The sequence below is a fragment of the Crocodylus porosus genome, unplaced genomic scaffold (genome assembly GCF_001723895.1).
Source record: "Crocodylus porosus isolate Cpor-Errol unplaced genomic scaffold, CroPor_comp1, whole genome shotgun sequence".
Classification (NCBI taxonomy): domain Eukaryota; kingdom Metazoa; phylum Chordata; order Crocodylia; family Crocodylidae; genus Crocodylus; species Crocodylus porosus.
This window is the reverse complement of record NW_017728886.1, coordinates 110,430,449-110,447,844: the sequence shown is the minus strand read 5'-3', so window position 1 is coordinate 110,447,844 and position 17,396 is coordinate 110,430,449. Positions and strand designations below refer to the sequence as shown.

The 17,396-nt window shown below is 38.6% G+C and overlaps 1 protein-coding gene across 2 annotated transcripts in view; it reads right to left on the bottom strand.

The window, feature by feature from the left end:
- Positions 1–17,396, bottom strand: part of PTPN3 (protein tyrosine phosphatase, non-receptor type 3) — a 215,595-nt gene that overhangs the window by 127,751 nt on the left and 70,448 nt on the right. Inside the window, exons 8-10 of one of the 2 annotated variants that reach the window (XM_019540646.1) lie at positions 12,532–12,652; positions 5,889–5,976; positions 1,896–1,984 (exon numbers count right to left, since the gene is read on the bottom strand). In XM_019540646.1, the coding sequence (XP_019396191.1) occupies positions 1,896–1,984; positions 5,889–5,976; positions 12,532–12,652 (298 nt within the window). Of the gene's footprint in view, positions 1–1,895; positions 1,985–5,888; positions 5,977–12,531; positions 12,653–17,396 lie in introns of those variants that run through there. The other variant, XM_019540653.1, reaches the window with a different exon arrangement.

The window sequence follows — 17,396 nt, the reverse complement described above, 5'->3', positions numbered from 1 at the left end:
AGCAAGATAGACAGAAAAAATGGTTGGGACAATGACGCAACCCTACTTGATACCAATACAAATAGTAAATGGACTGCCACAGTTCTTTGCAGTGGATCAGAGACAGACCCATCCCATCATAGAGTATCCTGAGGACACTGATGAACTTCAGTGGACAACCAAACCTAGCCAGCACCTTCCATAAGGCTTCATGATTGACAGAGTCAAATCAAAGGGCTTGGTTAGGTCATACAAATGCCATGAACAGCTCCTAGTGTTGCGCTGTGCAACAAAAATCATGTTGGTGTACCCCGAGATGGTCTAAAGCCACAATGGGATTCTGGAAAGCCATCTTCAGCAAGGGGGAGGAGGCAATTCAGAAGGATACGAATAAGAATCTTCCCGGTAGCAGACACAAAGGCCATGCCTCGGTAGTTCCTACACACTGACTTGTCCCCTTTCTTGAAGATGGTCACAATGTTGGCACTATATGTCAGGTGGAACTTCTTCATTAACCCATATTTTGATGAGAAGTTGGTGAAATTTTTACTGTTCTACCAGCTTTAAAGACCTCTGTGGGGATGCCATCTGGGCCTGGCACCATGCCAGACTTCCTTAAAGGATTGGGGATCAGCAAGATGTTCTATTATTGGATACTTGATGGTGGCAGCTGAGACCTCAGACTCACAGTTGAGCAGAGACTTGAAATGCTGCTTCCAGTGTTGCTTGATGGATACATTGTCCATGAGAAGGGTGGAGCCATCCTGGGATCACAAAGAAGTTGGGCCAGTGGAATGTGGCCCATGGATAGTTTTCTTGCTTGAAAGAAGCTTCTCATGTCATGTTGGTCAGTGAAACTCTGGATCTCCATGGCCTTCACTTGCCACCACTGGTTCTTGATATCCTATAGCCTCTTCTGAACTACAGCACTGAGCCAGTGGTAAGCCTCTCATTTTTGCTGGTTAGAGGGTTCACTGTGCCAATAGCAGAACGTGGCTCTCTTCAGATAGATAAGTGCTAGGATTTCCTCATTGTTCTTGGCAAACCAATCTTGGTGACAGTAAGTGGAGTATCCAATTGCCTTTGACTCAGCACATGCCTTGTGAATGACATTCTTAAGCTCCTCCCAGTGGGCTTGGATTTCCCTGATGTCATCAGATAGGTCAGAGAGACTCTTAGTAAGGCATTGTTGAAGAGCCTCACGTATAACTTGGTCTGGGAGTGCCTTGGTGTTAATTCTCTTCCACATTCCTTTAGGTTGTTTACAGCATTGTGGTAAAAGCTGCATGTCTATAATTTATCGGACTACAATGTGCACAATTAACAAAAGTGCTATCAGATGCTAGACATCCCTCCTTTTCAGCTGCATAGAGCTTCTGTTTCTAACCTTGTCAAATTACGTGAGATTGGATTTCAAACCTTCCCTGGTACAGGACTGAAAAATATTGCTCACTCAGATCTCTAGCCAGTACATTTGTAAGAGGAGGAAAGGCTTGAGGTAAAAAGAAAATACCTGTCTGATATTTTTAAAAACACTAGATGCCTAAAAATGCTTAGAGATTCAGATTGCTAGAACTAACTGAAGCAAGAGATGGAGAAGAAGATAAAATTCAGGAGCAGCATGATAAAAAACAAGCTATGTATTTTACCATATATTAAAAATAAAGACACAAATGTAATGTCATTGTGTGGTATGCTTTTATTATTTTAAGATGACTGCATTGCTCCCGAGTTATATGGGTCATAATATTAAAAATTAATTTTACAGTATGGAGAAAAAGGAGAGAAATCAAGGGACTAAGCAAGAAAAGTTAATTTAAAATTCTCCATCCTTAGCAGAAGTGTTACTTAAAATGATAAAAGAACACTTGTAAAACTTGATTAATAAAAAGTATTAAAAATAGGTAAACATTTACCAGGGATAGAAACTTGTACAAATACATTTTCTGTACACAGCAATGCCACCTGAAGCAATTCCAATCATCAGGTCGAGATTATGTAGATCCTGCAAAAAAAAACAAAACAAAAAACAAAAAAACCAAAAAACCTACAGTAAGAATACAGAAGCAGTTTGTGACATTTTCATTTTTTTCTACTTATGCATTCATTTATAGGTTTCCCATAATCATGGTAGAGCAAGCATAAAATATAACCTAAAAGCCATAAAACTGAAAGAGTAAGGTTTCTGCACTATTTATTCTAATGGATATTTGTAACTCAATCTTACCTACAATGTATTATAAAAGTCTTGCCATTAAGAGAAATCACACTGATAATGCCACCTCATAAACCAGTGCTCAGTATTCTTTGGGTCAGCAGGGAAAAACAGAATTCCTCTTCCTTTTTTCTCCTACTTTAAATGGAAACAAGAATGTATAGTACTTGCTCCCATTAATGGCTCATGAGCCATGACATACCCACCCAGCTTCCCGATGCTGAAATGTTTTTGGGAAGACACAGCAAGTTATGCCTCTCTTCAGTTCCAGAAGAGACCTACCAACCAGCACCTAACAAGGAATTCCTAAACTAAGAACATACAGTTGTAATAAGCACTTTCTTTAGGTACCCCTGCTGCTATTATTTTAATAGCGGTAAAACTGTTGCCAAACTATACTAATTCCTAAATGACAGTACTCAAGGATGTGATTTCAACAAGACAACGCTTGTGTCAAATGGAAAGAAAGGGACTGGTTGGACTGACACATCATAGTGAATCTTCTGTTCTACTTCATGCAGAACTGACATATGCAATTGGACATAAGAGTGGGATCACAAACCCGCTTTAATACTGCATCACATTCAGTCTCTATGCACATCTATCCAGGGATGGATCCAGGAGGGTATATTGGTGCATTTGCACTCCCTTTAATTCCTGCTCCACCCAAAAAAGTTTAAAATCAGCTGCCTGGCAGTGGCAGCGGTTTTTCTAGCAGGCAGTCCTGAGAGAGTCAATCGATTTCCTGGCTCAATACAATGTACCTGATCCATTCTAAACTCTTCATTCCACAGCTGTTAACAATCCTCTCTTCTTTTTAACAGTCTTGATGTTCCACCAATCAAGCTATCCTTTGTTCTGCAATTCTGCTGTCTGTTAGCTGTTCCTGGTAATAAAGCTCCTATTTCACAGCACCGCAGATTGCTTTTAACTCATTCCAATTAAGCTCAATTTATTTTTCCTTCAATCTTAAACTGCAAAATACAGCCCTAGACTCCTAATGTGTTAGTAAATCTCCTAGTTTATTTTTAATTGGAGAAAAAATGTTTTTATATGTGATGATGCAACTTACCATCTGCACCCCCTTTTCAAAATTATAGATCCACCCGTGCAATCACCCTTTCATATATACACAAATAACTATCTAGAGGCAGCGCCTCAATGAGTAGGAGAATGAGTGAACAGTAAGCTTTAAATTTGCTATTTTCTCTTTGCACTGCTCTTTTCATTGCTAAATTTAAATTGAATTAAAACTATAATTTTTTTCAACAATTTTCATTGGGAAATTTCTGGTCATATATGACATTATTATGGATCAGCGAAAAAGTTAATGTAAAAATAAATCAAATAAAATCACAACCTACGTCTTGTACAAGCCACATCTAATAATCTTACAATGTACAAAATTGTTCTTGTTTAACACAATCAAAGTAGAGATTTTAGTTGTCTTAAATTCAAGAATCTAATGTTTTAGGCAGTGGCATTAGCATTACAAGGATTAAAAACATTATATACAGGATGATTTAAGGTAATGCTACATTGGCATAAAAATAAAAACCTTCAATATCTTACATGCTCCTCTAGATGGCTCACTGTGCTCAGTTAGTAATAACACTTAGTTTTATACATCTAACGCCAATTTTTTTCTATTCCTAAAAAGTTACTGAATAGAACAAGTGTCACATAACTACAAAAATAATTGTAGGAGGTAGAGCATACTTCTTTCAATTACAGGTATTTCAGGATATATAAAAGGACTGAACAAGCACTAAATGCACCCTGCAACACAGATCATCAAATGCTATGCCACCTAACTCCAGTACTTTATCTATTTGTGGGAAAGCACAATCTTATACTGAGAGAGATTTAGTATTTGTCTATAATTTATACTCCATAAAAAGTAGGAATACTGGCACGATAAAATGAACCAGAACTCTTTTGTCTAATAATATAGAAAAAGGTAAATGAGATAGCTGTTCAAATGAAATTAACTTCATTTAACATCTTTAGGCAGGATTCAACTATGCAAACCAGGATTCAACCACTCAATTACTTTTATTATGTTGACTTAAGTGCAGACAGGATCTAAGTGGCCAATGAAATGCTGGATGTGTGAAAGAAAGAGGGGACAGCCCTCAAGAATTTTTAAAAATAAGGGATTGACAAGTGCTGCTAGATGGGTCATGCAGATCCACTATACCTTTTATTCTAATCTTTTTTTACACTTTCTTAGGAAATGTCTAAAGGCTCTCAAATAAGAACTGTACTTAAGAGAGTAAATGTAGCTATGGTAGTGACACGTTTAACTTTGCTAGTAAATGCAAACTCAAAATAGCAAGAACTGTCAGATCTCCCACTTGTCTACCTGTGACAAAGACCATGAAAGCTAGATTAACATCAGGTCAGGTATTAAGCAGATGGTGAGGTTCCCCTTCAGATGCAGACTTAAAAGTAAAGCTCGTAACTGAACAGTTTCAGTAAATGTTTCAGTGTCTACACATGCAGTACCTATTAAAACAGAGTAAACTAACCAACTCTGCCGTAGGTTAGTACTTAAAAACACAAGTACTATCCCATGGCAAAGTTTGTTACTCCACAACAATGCATATATAGGCGCTAATGGGGCTGGCTGGGGCATGAGGGTCCTTCAGTATTGGGGCTGCCTGCCAACTAGCCCTGCACTGAAGCACTCTTGTGCCCCAGCCAGTCCCTCCACAGCACACTGAGCCAGACTGGACCAGCCCCGGGCTGGCGAGCTGGCCCCCAAGACACCCCGCCAGCCAGAGCTCCTCCAGCTCAACATGCCGCAGTCCCAAACACATGTTCAAATGCAGTGCCCAGGAGCAATAAACTTCGGCACAAACTGTGCCAGAGTTTACTGCTGTATGTTAATCGCACTTGTAGACATGCCTTCTTATGAATACAAAAGATTCCATTTAGTCAAAATTTCTTGTGGCATGAATATTAAAAGTTGCATAACACAGTAGTGATATGTTATCAGGAGAACATGCACCTGAGCTGCTTTAAGAGTAATTCTATCCCACAAGTTGGCCAACTGTGACAGCAGCAGAAGAAACGTACAAATCCAACTCAAGACAATTCACGCTTACATTACACAAAAGGAGAAGTTCTCATCATTACGTTTTTTGGTTTTAATACCACAAAAAAAATAATTGGACCATTACACTGGCAGGTTACAACACACTAGGAAACTTCTCTTTTAAAGAAAGCTGAATATTACAGAACTCATTTTCAAATATGTCTTGTCATCTGCTTTTGTGCTAAATTCACTCACTCTGAGCCTGGATTCATGATATGTGGAAGAAGTAAACAGTCTGAATTCTTAAGGATACCACAGAAATCAGGTGGCTTCTGTCAGGCTTATTTCTTTTTATTTTCCTCAGTACTCATGACAACAATATAACCCTTCAAGAAAAATTCTTATATGTCTTGTGAACACATCTCCAAAGGATAGAGCTGTTAGAAAAATCTAATTTATTAACTGACACAATTAGAGACATAGCCATGTTAAACGGAAAGTTAGAAAAATAATCCATATTTCTAAATTGAAAGTTATATGCAGTATGGCCAATATTAAAATGCTACTGCTTTGCATTGTTAGTAACAGGCCCATCTTATAAACGGTATTCATATATTAATATTTTACAAATGAAAAATGACAATGTAAACATACTCTACCACTGTGCAATTCCACTCCATAAAATTCAAGGGTTCGCGCTATATTTATATAACAGGACTCTGCTTCAGATTGCTTGAGGCCACTAAGAAGAAAAAAAACAAAGGTATTTAATACATTTAAAATTAATAAGGACAAGAAATTAAGGTCACTGAACAGACAATTTTAACTTATTATTAAGGTGCCTTTGCAATGCAAAAGAATCATTTAATCCAAGGAGTGACAGGTTATCTATAAATATCAAGCAGCAGCTAATTAGCTAAGTATGTTAGCTCCTTCTAGACTCCTTCCTTACATTGTGGAGAAATGCATCGCACAGCTCCACTGGAAAACTCTCAAAGTCATATTCCCTTTTAATTGCAATTAAAAACAAAAACTAATGAACAAAACATGGACAACTGTTTACAAGGGTGGGGAAAAAAGACGACCCTGCAAAAAACAGTGAGAGGAAGTGCACAATGGAAAGAGGAGACTAAGGGGAAAAAATAGAAAAAAAAAAGCAAATTGTAAAATTAGGAACCAAAACTGGATCTAAAGTTATATCTACTTTAGCATCTGATGAATGAATAAAAGCAAGCCAGGAAGCCTTAGGATGTTTTATTTGCTTCTACCACAATGTAGAAAAAAAGAAAAGAACAAGCTGTGATATTTAAGAGGGGTTTGTCTTTTCTTTCCAGCATAGGAGAGGATGAAGACAATAGATTTCCTAACTGGTAATAAATTTAAATTAGCAGGTATCATACCAACTGACCTTGAGATCTCTGCCATGTTTAAGGCAAAACAAAATTTGGTTTTTGGTACAGATAACATGGAAACTACCCTGGGTGCGAATCCTGGATTAATTCTAAATGCCAACTTTTCAAAACAAGCAAAAACAAAACCTCATAGCAAAGTGCTTTCTGGATAGACAATGTAATGTACTAACTGATCATGTCAGAAAAAATGCCTGCCAGCTAATAATAAAACCTTAACAGAAAAAGCAAAATGATGACAAAGATGACCTAGCACAACAGAATCTGGAATCAAACTCAAAAGCACCTAAACCTTTACAAGACAGGCTCTGGAAGATAACTGAGAAAGGCCTCTTGGTCTGACAGTCCCAAGACTAAGCCTTTAAATTAAGCTGCCAAAGGCAACTTAAACAAGAAATTCTAATACGCTTGCCATGGCATTGAAGTAATGTTAACAACAACATACAATGACTTTCCAGAGGTAGTAGTAACACCTGTAGTAGTAAAATCATACTTAAAAATTAAAGGTCAGTTTTTGTATGCTCAAGAGAATAAGTTTCCTCTGATGGGCCCACAGTTCAGTGGTGTGGGAGGGCATACTGTGTGGGGCCCCAGAGGCCCATGCCCCCCTCACTAGCGTGGCTCAGGGGGTGTGCAAGCCCTCTACCGCTTAGAAGTTGAATAGCCCCTGGCTAGAGTGTTTGCTCTTATGGGAGATAGGCAAGGAAGCCAGAATACAGCACAGTATGGGAGGGCTGAGTTTTCAAGTTTTTAGGTGTCATTTAGGGAGTCTAAGGTTATTTTTTATTTGCAGGTTGTCACTTACTGTAAGCCACTGTGAGTTTTTCTGGATAGGGCAGAATATAAATCTAAATAATTATTATTATTCAGTCCAGTGAAGAGGAAACCACATTTCATTTTCAGCTAATGAGGGGACCAGACCTCTGCATAATTAACTAACAATATGAAGTTGATAACCATGTCTCTCGCAATGCCTCTGGCACTCCATATCCAGAAGTACTTCTACACACTGGTGCCAAGAAAGTCATAGGTAGGGAAGTAGGGCTGGAAGGGACCTCACATTGTCATCTAGTCCAGCTCCTGTTCAAGGAAGGATTGTCTCTAAACCATTCCAGCCAAGTGTGTCCACCCTGCTCTTGAAAATTTCCAGAGATGGAGATGCTACAAATTCTCTAGGTAGCCTGTTCCCGTGCTTAACCACTCTCCTAATCAGAATGTTCCTCCTAATCTCCAACGTAAATTTCCCTTCCTGAATCCTGAGGCCATTGCTCCTAGTCCTGTCCCCTGAAGCCACAAGAGAAAAGCCCATCTCCATACTCTCTCTAATTACCATTTAATTATCTGAAGACTTATCAAACCCCCTCTTTTACCTCCTCTCCAGACTAAATAACCCTACCTCTTTCAGCCTAAGCCATGTTTTCCAGGTCCCCAATAATCTGTCACTCACTACTGGACTTTCTCCAATCTGTCCTCATCTCTCTGGAAGCACAGGGTCCAGAAATGAATACACTACTCCTAATGAAACCTCACCAATGCTAAAGAGGGCAGAAGATTCGCAAGTAGCACTCCTGTTGATACAACCCCATGTGCTGTTGGCTTTTTTGGTAAGAACACACTGTTGGCTCACATTCAGCTTACAGTCTATGGTCTCTCATAACCCCCAGGTCCTTCTCTGCAGTACTGCAGTCTAGCCAGTCATTCCCCAGCCTGTAATTGTGCATACAATTATTCTGTCCCAAGGGCAGGGCTTTGCACTTGTCCATGTTGAATCTCATCTGATTGAATGCAGATATTTCTCCAGTCTATCCAGGTCATTTTGGATCCTAGCCCTGCTCCCCAAAATGTCTGCAACTCCACATAACTTGGCATCATCCACAAATTTGCTAAAGCATACACTTATTCAATACCAGAACCAGGAAAGATGCCTGGGGAACCCTGTTTTGAAGTCAATTACTTCAAAACAGTAATAGTCATCCTCATTCTCTAGCTACTTGCTAGGCATGCTGCTACTACAATGGCTATAACCTTCACCCAAAAAACACATTCCCAATTTGGATCAGATAGCTGTTTTGAGACAGTATTCCTTTTCTACAACTTCAGACAGCCAAAACTCCAAAAGGTACAACACCACAGAGTAAAGAATGAATAGAAAACTTGTTAAAATCATAAATATGTAGACAAATCCTAAAGTAGATTTCTAATTTTTTAACAAGATGAAGCAAAGATAGATGGTAAAGATTCATCAAGTTCTTCAGGAAATTCAGTACAGTTCACAAAACTTCCCCATCCATCTCTCACCCATAGTAATGCAAAGGGAAAGAAACGCATAAAAGTCTTACCTTTTTACTAATGTTTTTACTGAGTTTTTAGTAACACTTTACTAAGTTGATACCATGTTTGTGCAACTAGGGTACCTGTAGACACTGCTCTGACACACTGTAATTACAGTATGGTGGAGCAGACTTGATGAATCAAGTCTGCAGGACTGTGCTCATCAGCCCACTCGAGCAGCCTCTGTGTGTTGTGTATTCAGTGTCCCTGCACTTCAAAATAGCGGTGGGGGGGAGGGGTTTTAACGAAAGCTCACTGAATGAACTTTAGTTAAAGCACTCCCACTGCCATTTTGAATCATGGAATGCTGAATACGTGAAACGGTACAGGTGCTTTAATTAAAGCAGCTCTCAGACCCACTCTAATTAAAGCTCCCCTCCCAACTACCCCCTGGAGAACCTGTAAATATGCTCCTAGATTCCTTGAACTCTCTAAAGAGAATAAGGGAAGAGCTGTTCACAGTGTACTTCTTGCTTTGGAGACCATGGAGCTGCAGGGAGATAATTTAAACAGAACCTGTTCTAGACACTGTATATAGTTGGTGATGTTTGTACCTCACCATCTGCCACTCTAAGTTATAGTGCCCCCCACCCCAAGCCCAATGCTAACAATGGAGAATATTTTCCCCATTTCTTCTTTTCTCTTCCAGATCATTATCCTATCTTAACAGTAGCAATCATCAAATGTTTCAGTGGAAGATGCAAGGAACATTGCACTAAAATCTAAATATGCTTGTCTCTCCTCGTCCATCTCTTACGGTCTTATCTCAATCCCCAGAAGAAACTGACCTGAACCCTGAAGGGGCTTAGGCTCATGAAGCTAAATGCTCTGTCTGCAAAACATTTGTTTCCTCAGTTTTTAATACTTAATTTAGACAAATGGTGCACTTAAACTCTGATTATTAATATTCTGAGGTACCTGCAGCATCACAAACCACAGCACCACAACACACTTGACTCTGAAGTTTGAATGGTATAGAAAAAGGTCATGTGAAAACAGAAATCTCCTTCCTCAAAGGCCCCATTTTCATTCATATCAATAGTGATTTCTAATCTGTCATCTGAAAGGATCCAAATGAGTAAACATCTCCCACACAGTAAGATGTGATGAGAACCCAGCCTCACCAGAACTCAGAATACAAATCTCTGGCTGCGCCACTATCTCTGGCTCACAATATCTGCACAGATTGCAAACACGGGTTGAAGGACAGTGAGGAGTAAACTTCAGATTTTACACTCCAAACAAGGAACCAGACACGATTAGCAGCAACTTTTGACAAGGAGAGCCAATTCCTTATCTTGGTGTGCAATCTCACTTATGCCCAAAATTCAGCTGTACGGCTAATCCCAGCAGGCTACCTCCATGGCCTAGAGATGTCAACAGGGGAGAGATGAGACAAAATACAGGGCAGCAGGCAAAAGGACTGCTGGGGAAAAAAAAGAAATCATACTTGCAGCTTAAATCTTTGATCTCAAAATAGAACTCCTATGAAAACGCAGATGCCTACATCACAAAGGGAGAACCCTGAAGCTAACAAAGATCTGTACAATGTACTGCAATGTTTATCCTATTAGCTCCTTCTGCGGCCTTTGTGGGTGTGATTAATGCAATCAATCAGACTACAGGATTTGGTCCCCGTGAAAGAAACACCCTACTTCAGTGTTATCCACCTCAATCTATCAAAACATTAATCTTCAATGGAGACAAGATTTTTCTCACTTTTTTTTTTTTTATTTTCACACTTTTGCTTCTTGCCCAATTACAGTGTTCTAGTTCCACCTTTCCAACAAGCAGCACAAAACTAAGGCCACGTACACACATTCACAGCATCTGGAAGAATTCTCTTGGGTTCTTTCTCCTGGTAGAAAACACCTCAAGATGCTGGAGGACTCTGCTGTGGCTTCTGTCAGAAAAGAACATTCCTTCTCCCAGGATAAACTCTCCTGGTAGTATTTAACTCCAGTTGTTCCTAGGTTATTTTTCTCCTGGAGTGCCATTTTGGCTCTGGGAGAAAAATTCTGAATATCTGTACTCTCGCTTTTTCTACTGGGAAACAAACTACTTTTCCAGAAGAATCTGGAAATTATATATGTGGCCTAAAATTTTCAAATGACACAGATAACAAATTTCTGTGTTAAACTCAAAAATAAAACTCTATATATAGCCAACATAGCAATGAAACTGGTATCCTAAAATGATCAAATTCCTGACCAGGCTTCTAATCTTGGCAAGCAAGTGTCAGCCTTAAGATATCAAAAGCTACTTAATGCATCTCTGAAATGAAACCAAAGACAGAAAATTCCAGCTCAAGAGGGAAAAGACTGCCTCTAATTGTTTTCATAGCTTAATCAGATTTCAGCTTCACCCTAGCAGCAGAATGTGTGTAAATGTCAGCTGTACCCATCAGTGCAATACCATTGTATCAGAACCGCACAGCCAACGGAAAAGTGTTTTTTGTTGTTAAATACAGAAATATTTCAGTTTACATTACTCTGCAGGAATCAAGGAATCTTGCTAGCAATTTTATGCAAATTTCACCCATGCTGAAGAAGGATTTTTTTAAACAAATAAAAAAAATACCCCTAATTATCCAAAACTTTCAAATGGATCATTTGTCCAGCTGTAGTAAACTGCCATGTCTTCTTTTATACCCAGAAAAGGCTATCAGTCATGATCTTTTAAGCCCTCTATCCAAGAAGCTTTCAACAAATTACCCTCAATGGTTTACATCAATTTAATTCATTTAAACCACTGAACATAGTTCACAGATTGCATAGACATTAGGGCTGGAAGAGACCTCTCGAGATCATTGGGTCCAGCCCCCTGCCAAACGGGCAGGAAGTCAGCTGGGGTCAGATCACCCCAGCAAAATAAGCATCCAAGCCGTTCTTAAAAGGTATCCAAAATAGGTGTTTGCACCACTTTGGGGAGAAGGGGGAGTCTATTCCAGACTCCGGAGACTTGGACAGTAAAGTAGTTTTTCCTTATGTCCAGTCTAAAATGATCTTCTAGCAATTTGTGACCATTAGACCTTGTCTTCCCTTGAGGTGCTCCAGTAAACAGATGTTCTCCCAGTTCCTGATGCACACCCTTATATACTTATAGGCTGCCACTAAGTCACCCCTGAGCCTTCGCTTTTCCAGGATGAAGAGTCCCATGCCTCTCCTCATAAGGCCTGTTCTCTTGACCTCTAATCATGTGTGGTTCTCCTCTGGACTCTCTCAAGTTCTCCATGTCCTTTCTAAAGTGTGGAGCCCAGAATTGGGTGAAGTACTCCAGCTGCAGCCTCACCAAGGCCAAGTATTTATAGATTTGTTTTAAAATTCAACTTAATTAAACAATAAGGTGCAACCACAGAATATACAGCAAGTTCAGAACACATGAGGTTTTTCTGAAGACAATTAGAAAGCTGAAGTTTATTTCACAACACTAACACAACACTACTCACAAGCCTAAAACTTTTAGGAACTTTAAACTGTCTTCTCTCTATTTATTTTTTTAAGTTCATGAGACAAATAATGAAGAAAAGGGGTTGCAAAATACTGAATTATGATTACCCGTGCTGTTCATGCAGCGATTCAACTTTGATTAGAAAATCTTTGTTCTGATCTGGTAAAAAGTGGCAATTTGCAAGGTATCCTGAATGATGTTCTGTAGAGTTAAAGTCTCCAAGCTGAGCTGTTAGGGGAAAAAGAAAAACGCATCCATAAGATTTCACAGTTAGCCTCAGACTGCTGCAAAACATTGTTTAGGAGACTTTCCTCCTCCATGCTAAATAGCATATTAAAGTAGAATAAATTTAGTTATGCAGAATTGAAAGAAAGAATATTTTCTACTGGAAGGTACTGTTGTTTAGTATACTGTCTCTTACAACAACAGCGCATGAACAATCTCTTCCAACATAAAAGTATTATTATAAGTAAATGAAAACTAAATCAATATTTTATTAATTTACTTACTTTTTTACAAAAAACTTTGTTACTTATGTCACAAAAACACTGTTAAAAGGAAACTACTTAACCAGCATAAAGATGGTCTAAATCAGCGATGTCTTACATAGTCAGTTTGATACATATCATATACAGTGCTTCCGCAGAGTACGAATCTGCAACCTGAACATCTAACAGCTCTATCCTTCACGCTGTCAAATATTCCAAACTTTTGTAGCTCTCTGCTGTCATAGCAGTTCATTTATCATTTATCCATTTGTCTTGTTTACTGTTAAATCTAACATGAGCTACGCACCTAACCTGCATGTGAAAACTACCACAACTGTACAAGCGACTATTACACAAAAATGGCCAAACACGTAAAGCACAGAAACAGTATTTTGTACTAGTATCCTCAATCCTGTTTTTCCTATTGAAAAAAACTAAATACAACAGGAAAATCAAAAGTATTGTTATTATGTAAAGACCATTTCTGTCCTGTAGTGGTGGAATATTGACTAGAAATTCAAAGGTAGTATCATGACTTCTAACGTTGTAGACTTGTGCACCAAAGGAAACAAAGAGAGCCATTTTCTAAAACCTGTTTGATGGCTTGCATCTAAAAAAGAACTTCTGACAGCAAGCAGTATTCCGGTTTTTTATTGTTTCCTTTTTTCTTTTCTCTTAACTCTTATACATAACTGGTAACAGATTCACATAAAACAGATTTCACTGGAATCACAACCATTAACAATTTCAAACAGAGCAGCTCTCATGTAAGAAACAAAAACATTATACACAGTGATATAGTATGCATACCATTAGAACCTGAATGGTTTGTTTTTTTTCCTAATCATAAATAAATGGTGCTTACATAAAAAGATTTCAAACATTAAATTGGTTGAACATGTTATTTGCAAGATTTGTGGCTGGGCATAAGAACAACCATTTGTCTAAGTAGCAGACACAACAGCAATACAAGAAAGCCCTGGCAAAGTCACACGATCAAAGATTTTATTTTTTAAACAAGATACCATTACTTTCTACAGACCATCTAATACAAAACGTTGTTTAGCTTGAATTAACTAAACTAACTTCCTCTCAATTTTTCCATAAAATATTTTTACAAGCACAATTATTATAAGGAAAAAAAGCCAGAAAATGACAATTTTGAACACTTGCCACTGAAGCCAAAACAAAATGAAATTTATGTCCTGTAAACCTGAACCACTGAGGTAACGAACCAGTTCTAGAACGACAGCTGTCAGCAACTAGAAAAGTCTCAACATATATACACAAAAAGAAAATGAGTGGACAAGTACAGGGAGTAGTTTAGCAAGTTTACCATTACAGCTGTATTATAATTTGTTCTGAAGTAACTTTAAAATTTGGACTAGAAGGTAAATAGTTAGCAGAAAAGCTTAGACTTATCATTTCTCAGTGATGGCAGAAGAAGGAGCAATGGTCTCAAGTTGCAACAAGGGATGTTTAGCTTAGGTATTAGAAAAAACTCTCACTAGGATGAAGCACTGGCTAAGGTTACCTACCAAAAGAGGTGGTGGAATCTCCATCCTTGGAGGTTTTTAAGACCTGACTAGATAAAGCCTTGGCTGGGATGATCTAGTTGGGGATGATCCTGCTTTGAGCAGGCAGCTGGAGTAGATGACCTCCTAAGGTCCCTTCCAACCCTAATTTTCTATGATTCTATGATTAAAATTCAGCAAGTGAACATGAATTTGAACAATTGTTGAACATTAATTCTTCTAGAAAACATAACATCCCTCTGTAACAGAATAAAAACAATTACTATTAAATGTCGATGCAGCTCTGGAACTATGTTTTTTGTTTGTATGTTTGTTTTTAATAAATGCACACATCTCAAAGCTAAGCCTGTAAAACAAGCCTAAAATGACTGACACAAATTAGCATGACTAGTAATGGTCATGAAACAACTTGCAACCTACCATATTTGACTGAAAAGTATTCTTATTTTCTCTTTTCCAACAACTAATACTTTCCTCAATCCCTTCCATGAAATACAACTCAATATTTTTTGTTATTTTTGCCAAAGAAGGCTTTTTGAAGTCAGTTTTAAGTATGTTCTTATCAACAAGAGACTAGGTTGCCAAAAACAAGGCAATTTTAATTCTCAAAATGTATTTGTGCAATAGGTAAAAAATATTTTCTTAGGATAAATTTTACCTTTGCTAACAAGGGCAACTGTTTCTCCTTGATTCAATGACATGGCTTCTTGCTGCTCATCTTCCAAACATGGAGGCTCCTCTTGTCTTTTTTCCTCTTAGCTATCTGAGGTCATATCAAGAGGGGAGCAATTTAGACTTCTATCTAATTTTCGAACTCCCGTGGCAACTGCCACAGTTGCAGAAAAACTATACATGCTGATTAGTAGACTTTATGGAAGAGTAGCTAGCCATCTTGTACAGGGTATTTTCATGTTATTTTTTATCCAAATAACCGATGAAAAGAATTAGGACAAGTCAAAATCCTAAGAACAAATGTGACTTCTCTACTGAATTAAACCAGACAGGAGAGGGGGAAGGGGAGGAGAAGAGGGTGAGGGGAAAGGAATGACAAAAGATATCTTCCTTGTAACACAGATGAATCAACAAGCATGAGTCTCATGGAGCAACAGTTCGTTTAAGCAAAGAAAATTATTGTAAGGAACTACATTATATCTTTCCCCCTTCTGGCCATCTGTTTTCTCTACAATTCATTACGACTAGGAAAATAAACAGTAGTAAAATAAAACTCAAGGAAATGGAGCCAAGGGTTAAAAATACTACCTTTCAGTTGAATACTATTTTCCACATATAAAAAGTGAAATTTGAGCATTTTAATGAAGGAAAACCAAAAGAAGAGCAACAGAACTTTTCATTCAAGGAGGAAAAAAAAAGTAAGGACAGCCCATCTACTTCACAGTGCTTCATCAAGAAAGACAAAAAAGGCCACGCAGCCACACAGCATATTTCTTTGGATGGATACCTGCTTCCTTAAATCTCAGCTGCTAAAGTGGCTACAAAACTCAATCTTTTATGGACCTTTGAAAAACAAACAAAGAAAAAAAATAAAATCCTGAGTTTACACATATGTAAAACATGGTGGATACAGACAACCCTTGTCACCTACAGAATCCTAAAAACATTTCAGATTATCTCCAAGGCTCAGTTTTGTGTAAAAAAATACTAACCAAGGAAAGTGTAATTGTGTACATATTTCTTCTTACAGTTAGGGATCTATCAAACTCGACAAGGCAGACAGCTGATTGTGGGGGGAGACAGTGAAGCTGGCCACCATTTTCAAGGGCTGATTGCAGTGGGACCCCCCATGTCTCTAATTGACTGAGAGGCCCTGGTGCCACCTCTGCCCCTTGCTGCTGATTGCCTGTGAGGGCTGTCCATTATACAGCCCTGCCTTTCACCACCAATTGGTGGAGAGGGGCAGGGCTGCAGGACAGGCAGTCCTCTCAGCAAATCAGCAGCAAGGGGCAGAGGTGGCAGCCATCTTGGGTTCTCCCTGCCAGAATTCTCCCTCCCTCATCCTCCCTGCTGGCTATGCAGGAGTGTTGCAGCACCATGAGGACTGCTGGCTCCCTCTGGGGAACCAACATTTTATTTTCAATACATTCTAGAAGGGGTGGGGGAGGAGGTCGCAGATTTCACAGGCTTTGTCCGACTTCTCAATTTCCATACAATGCACAAAAATCAGGATTTGAGTAGATCCCTACTTATAGTGAAAAGGATTACTACACAAAAAAAGAACTGTCTCACTTTAAAAGTTGAGCAAGAGACAATAAGAGGAACAAGCACACTTGCAAGACTCTTCAACTTTGAGCAGCAAGTCCACAAGTTTATGGGTATCTATGTTCTCCAGGGCATGAATCTCAGGTTCTGGACAGGTTGGCTGCTGAGCAAACCCTTAAGAAGAAGGCCCCACTAGACCAAGTGTCCATAGATATTTAACCAAGAAGAATACAAAAAATCATGGGCGATTAAGAGACTAGCTTTGTCAGGTACTGAGAATGCATTTACTCAGATCTACATCCAACTTATATCTGCACAGCTAGTCAGTTTAGAATTCCCTTTATCTAAATGCAAATGATCTTGGATACCACAACTCCTTGCTGTAATAGAAAAAAAGAATGTTCTTAGCTTCATTTCAGTATTTTTTCAGTTTTGGTGCCTCATTCTGGTCAAAGTAAAATGCCAAGATATTAGCTGTGGCCCTCCTCTCATAATCCGTATGAGTAGCGGATGAATCCAGGAGAGAAATACAAAAGACAAATGCCACAACTGCTTTAACTCCAGTGGAGATTACAAGATTTCTGGAATGAGCTTTTTCCAATAAAAAGAATCTGTCTACCTGATAAATTTGGAGGTACAGAAGACGATCTGCTTTCTAATTCTGGGAATTTGACTACTTGATGAAAAAAACTGTATGAGGAACACCAGTATCAGGAAACAGTTTCTATCGGG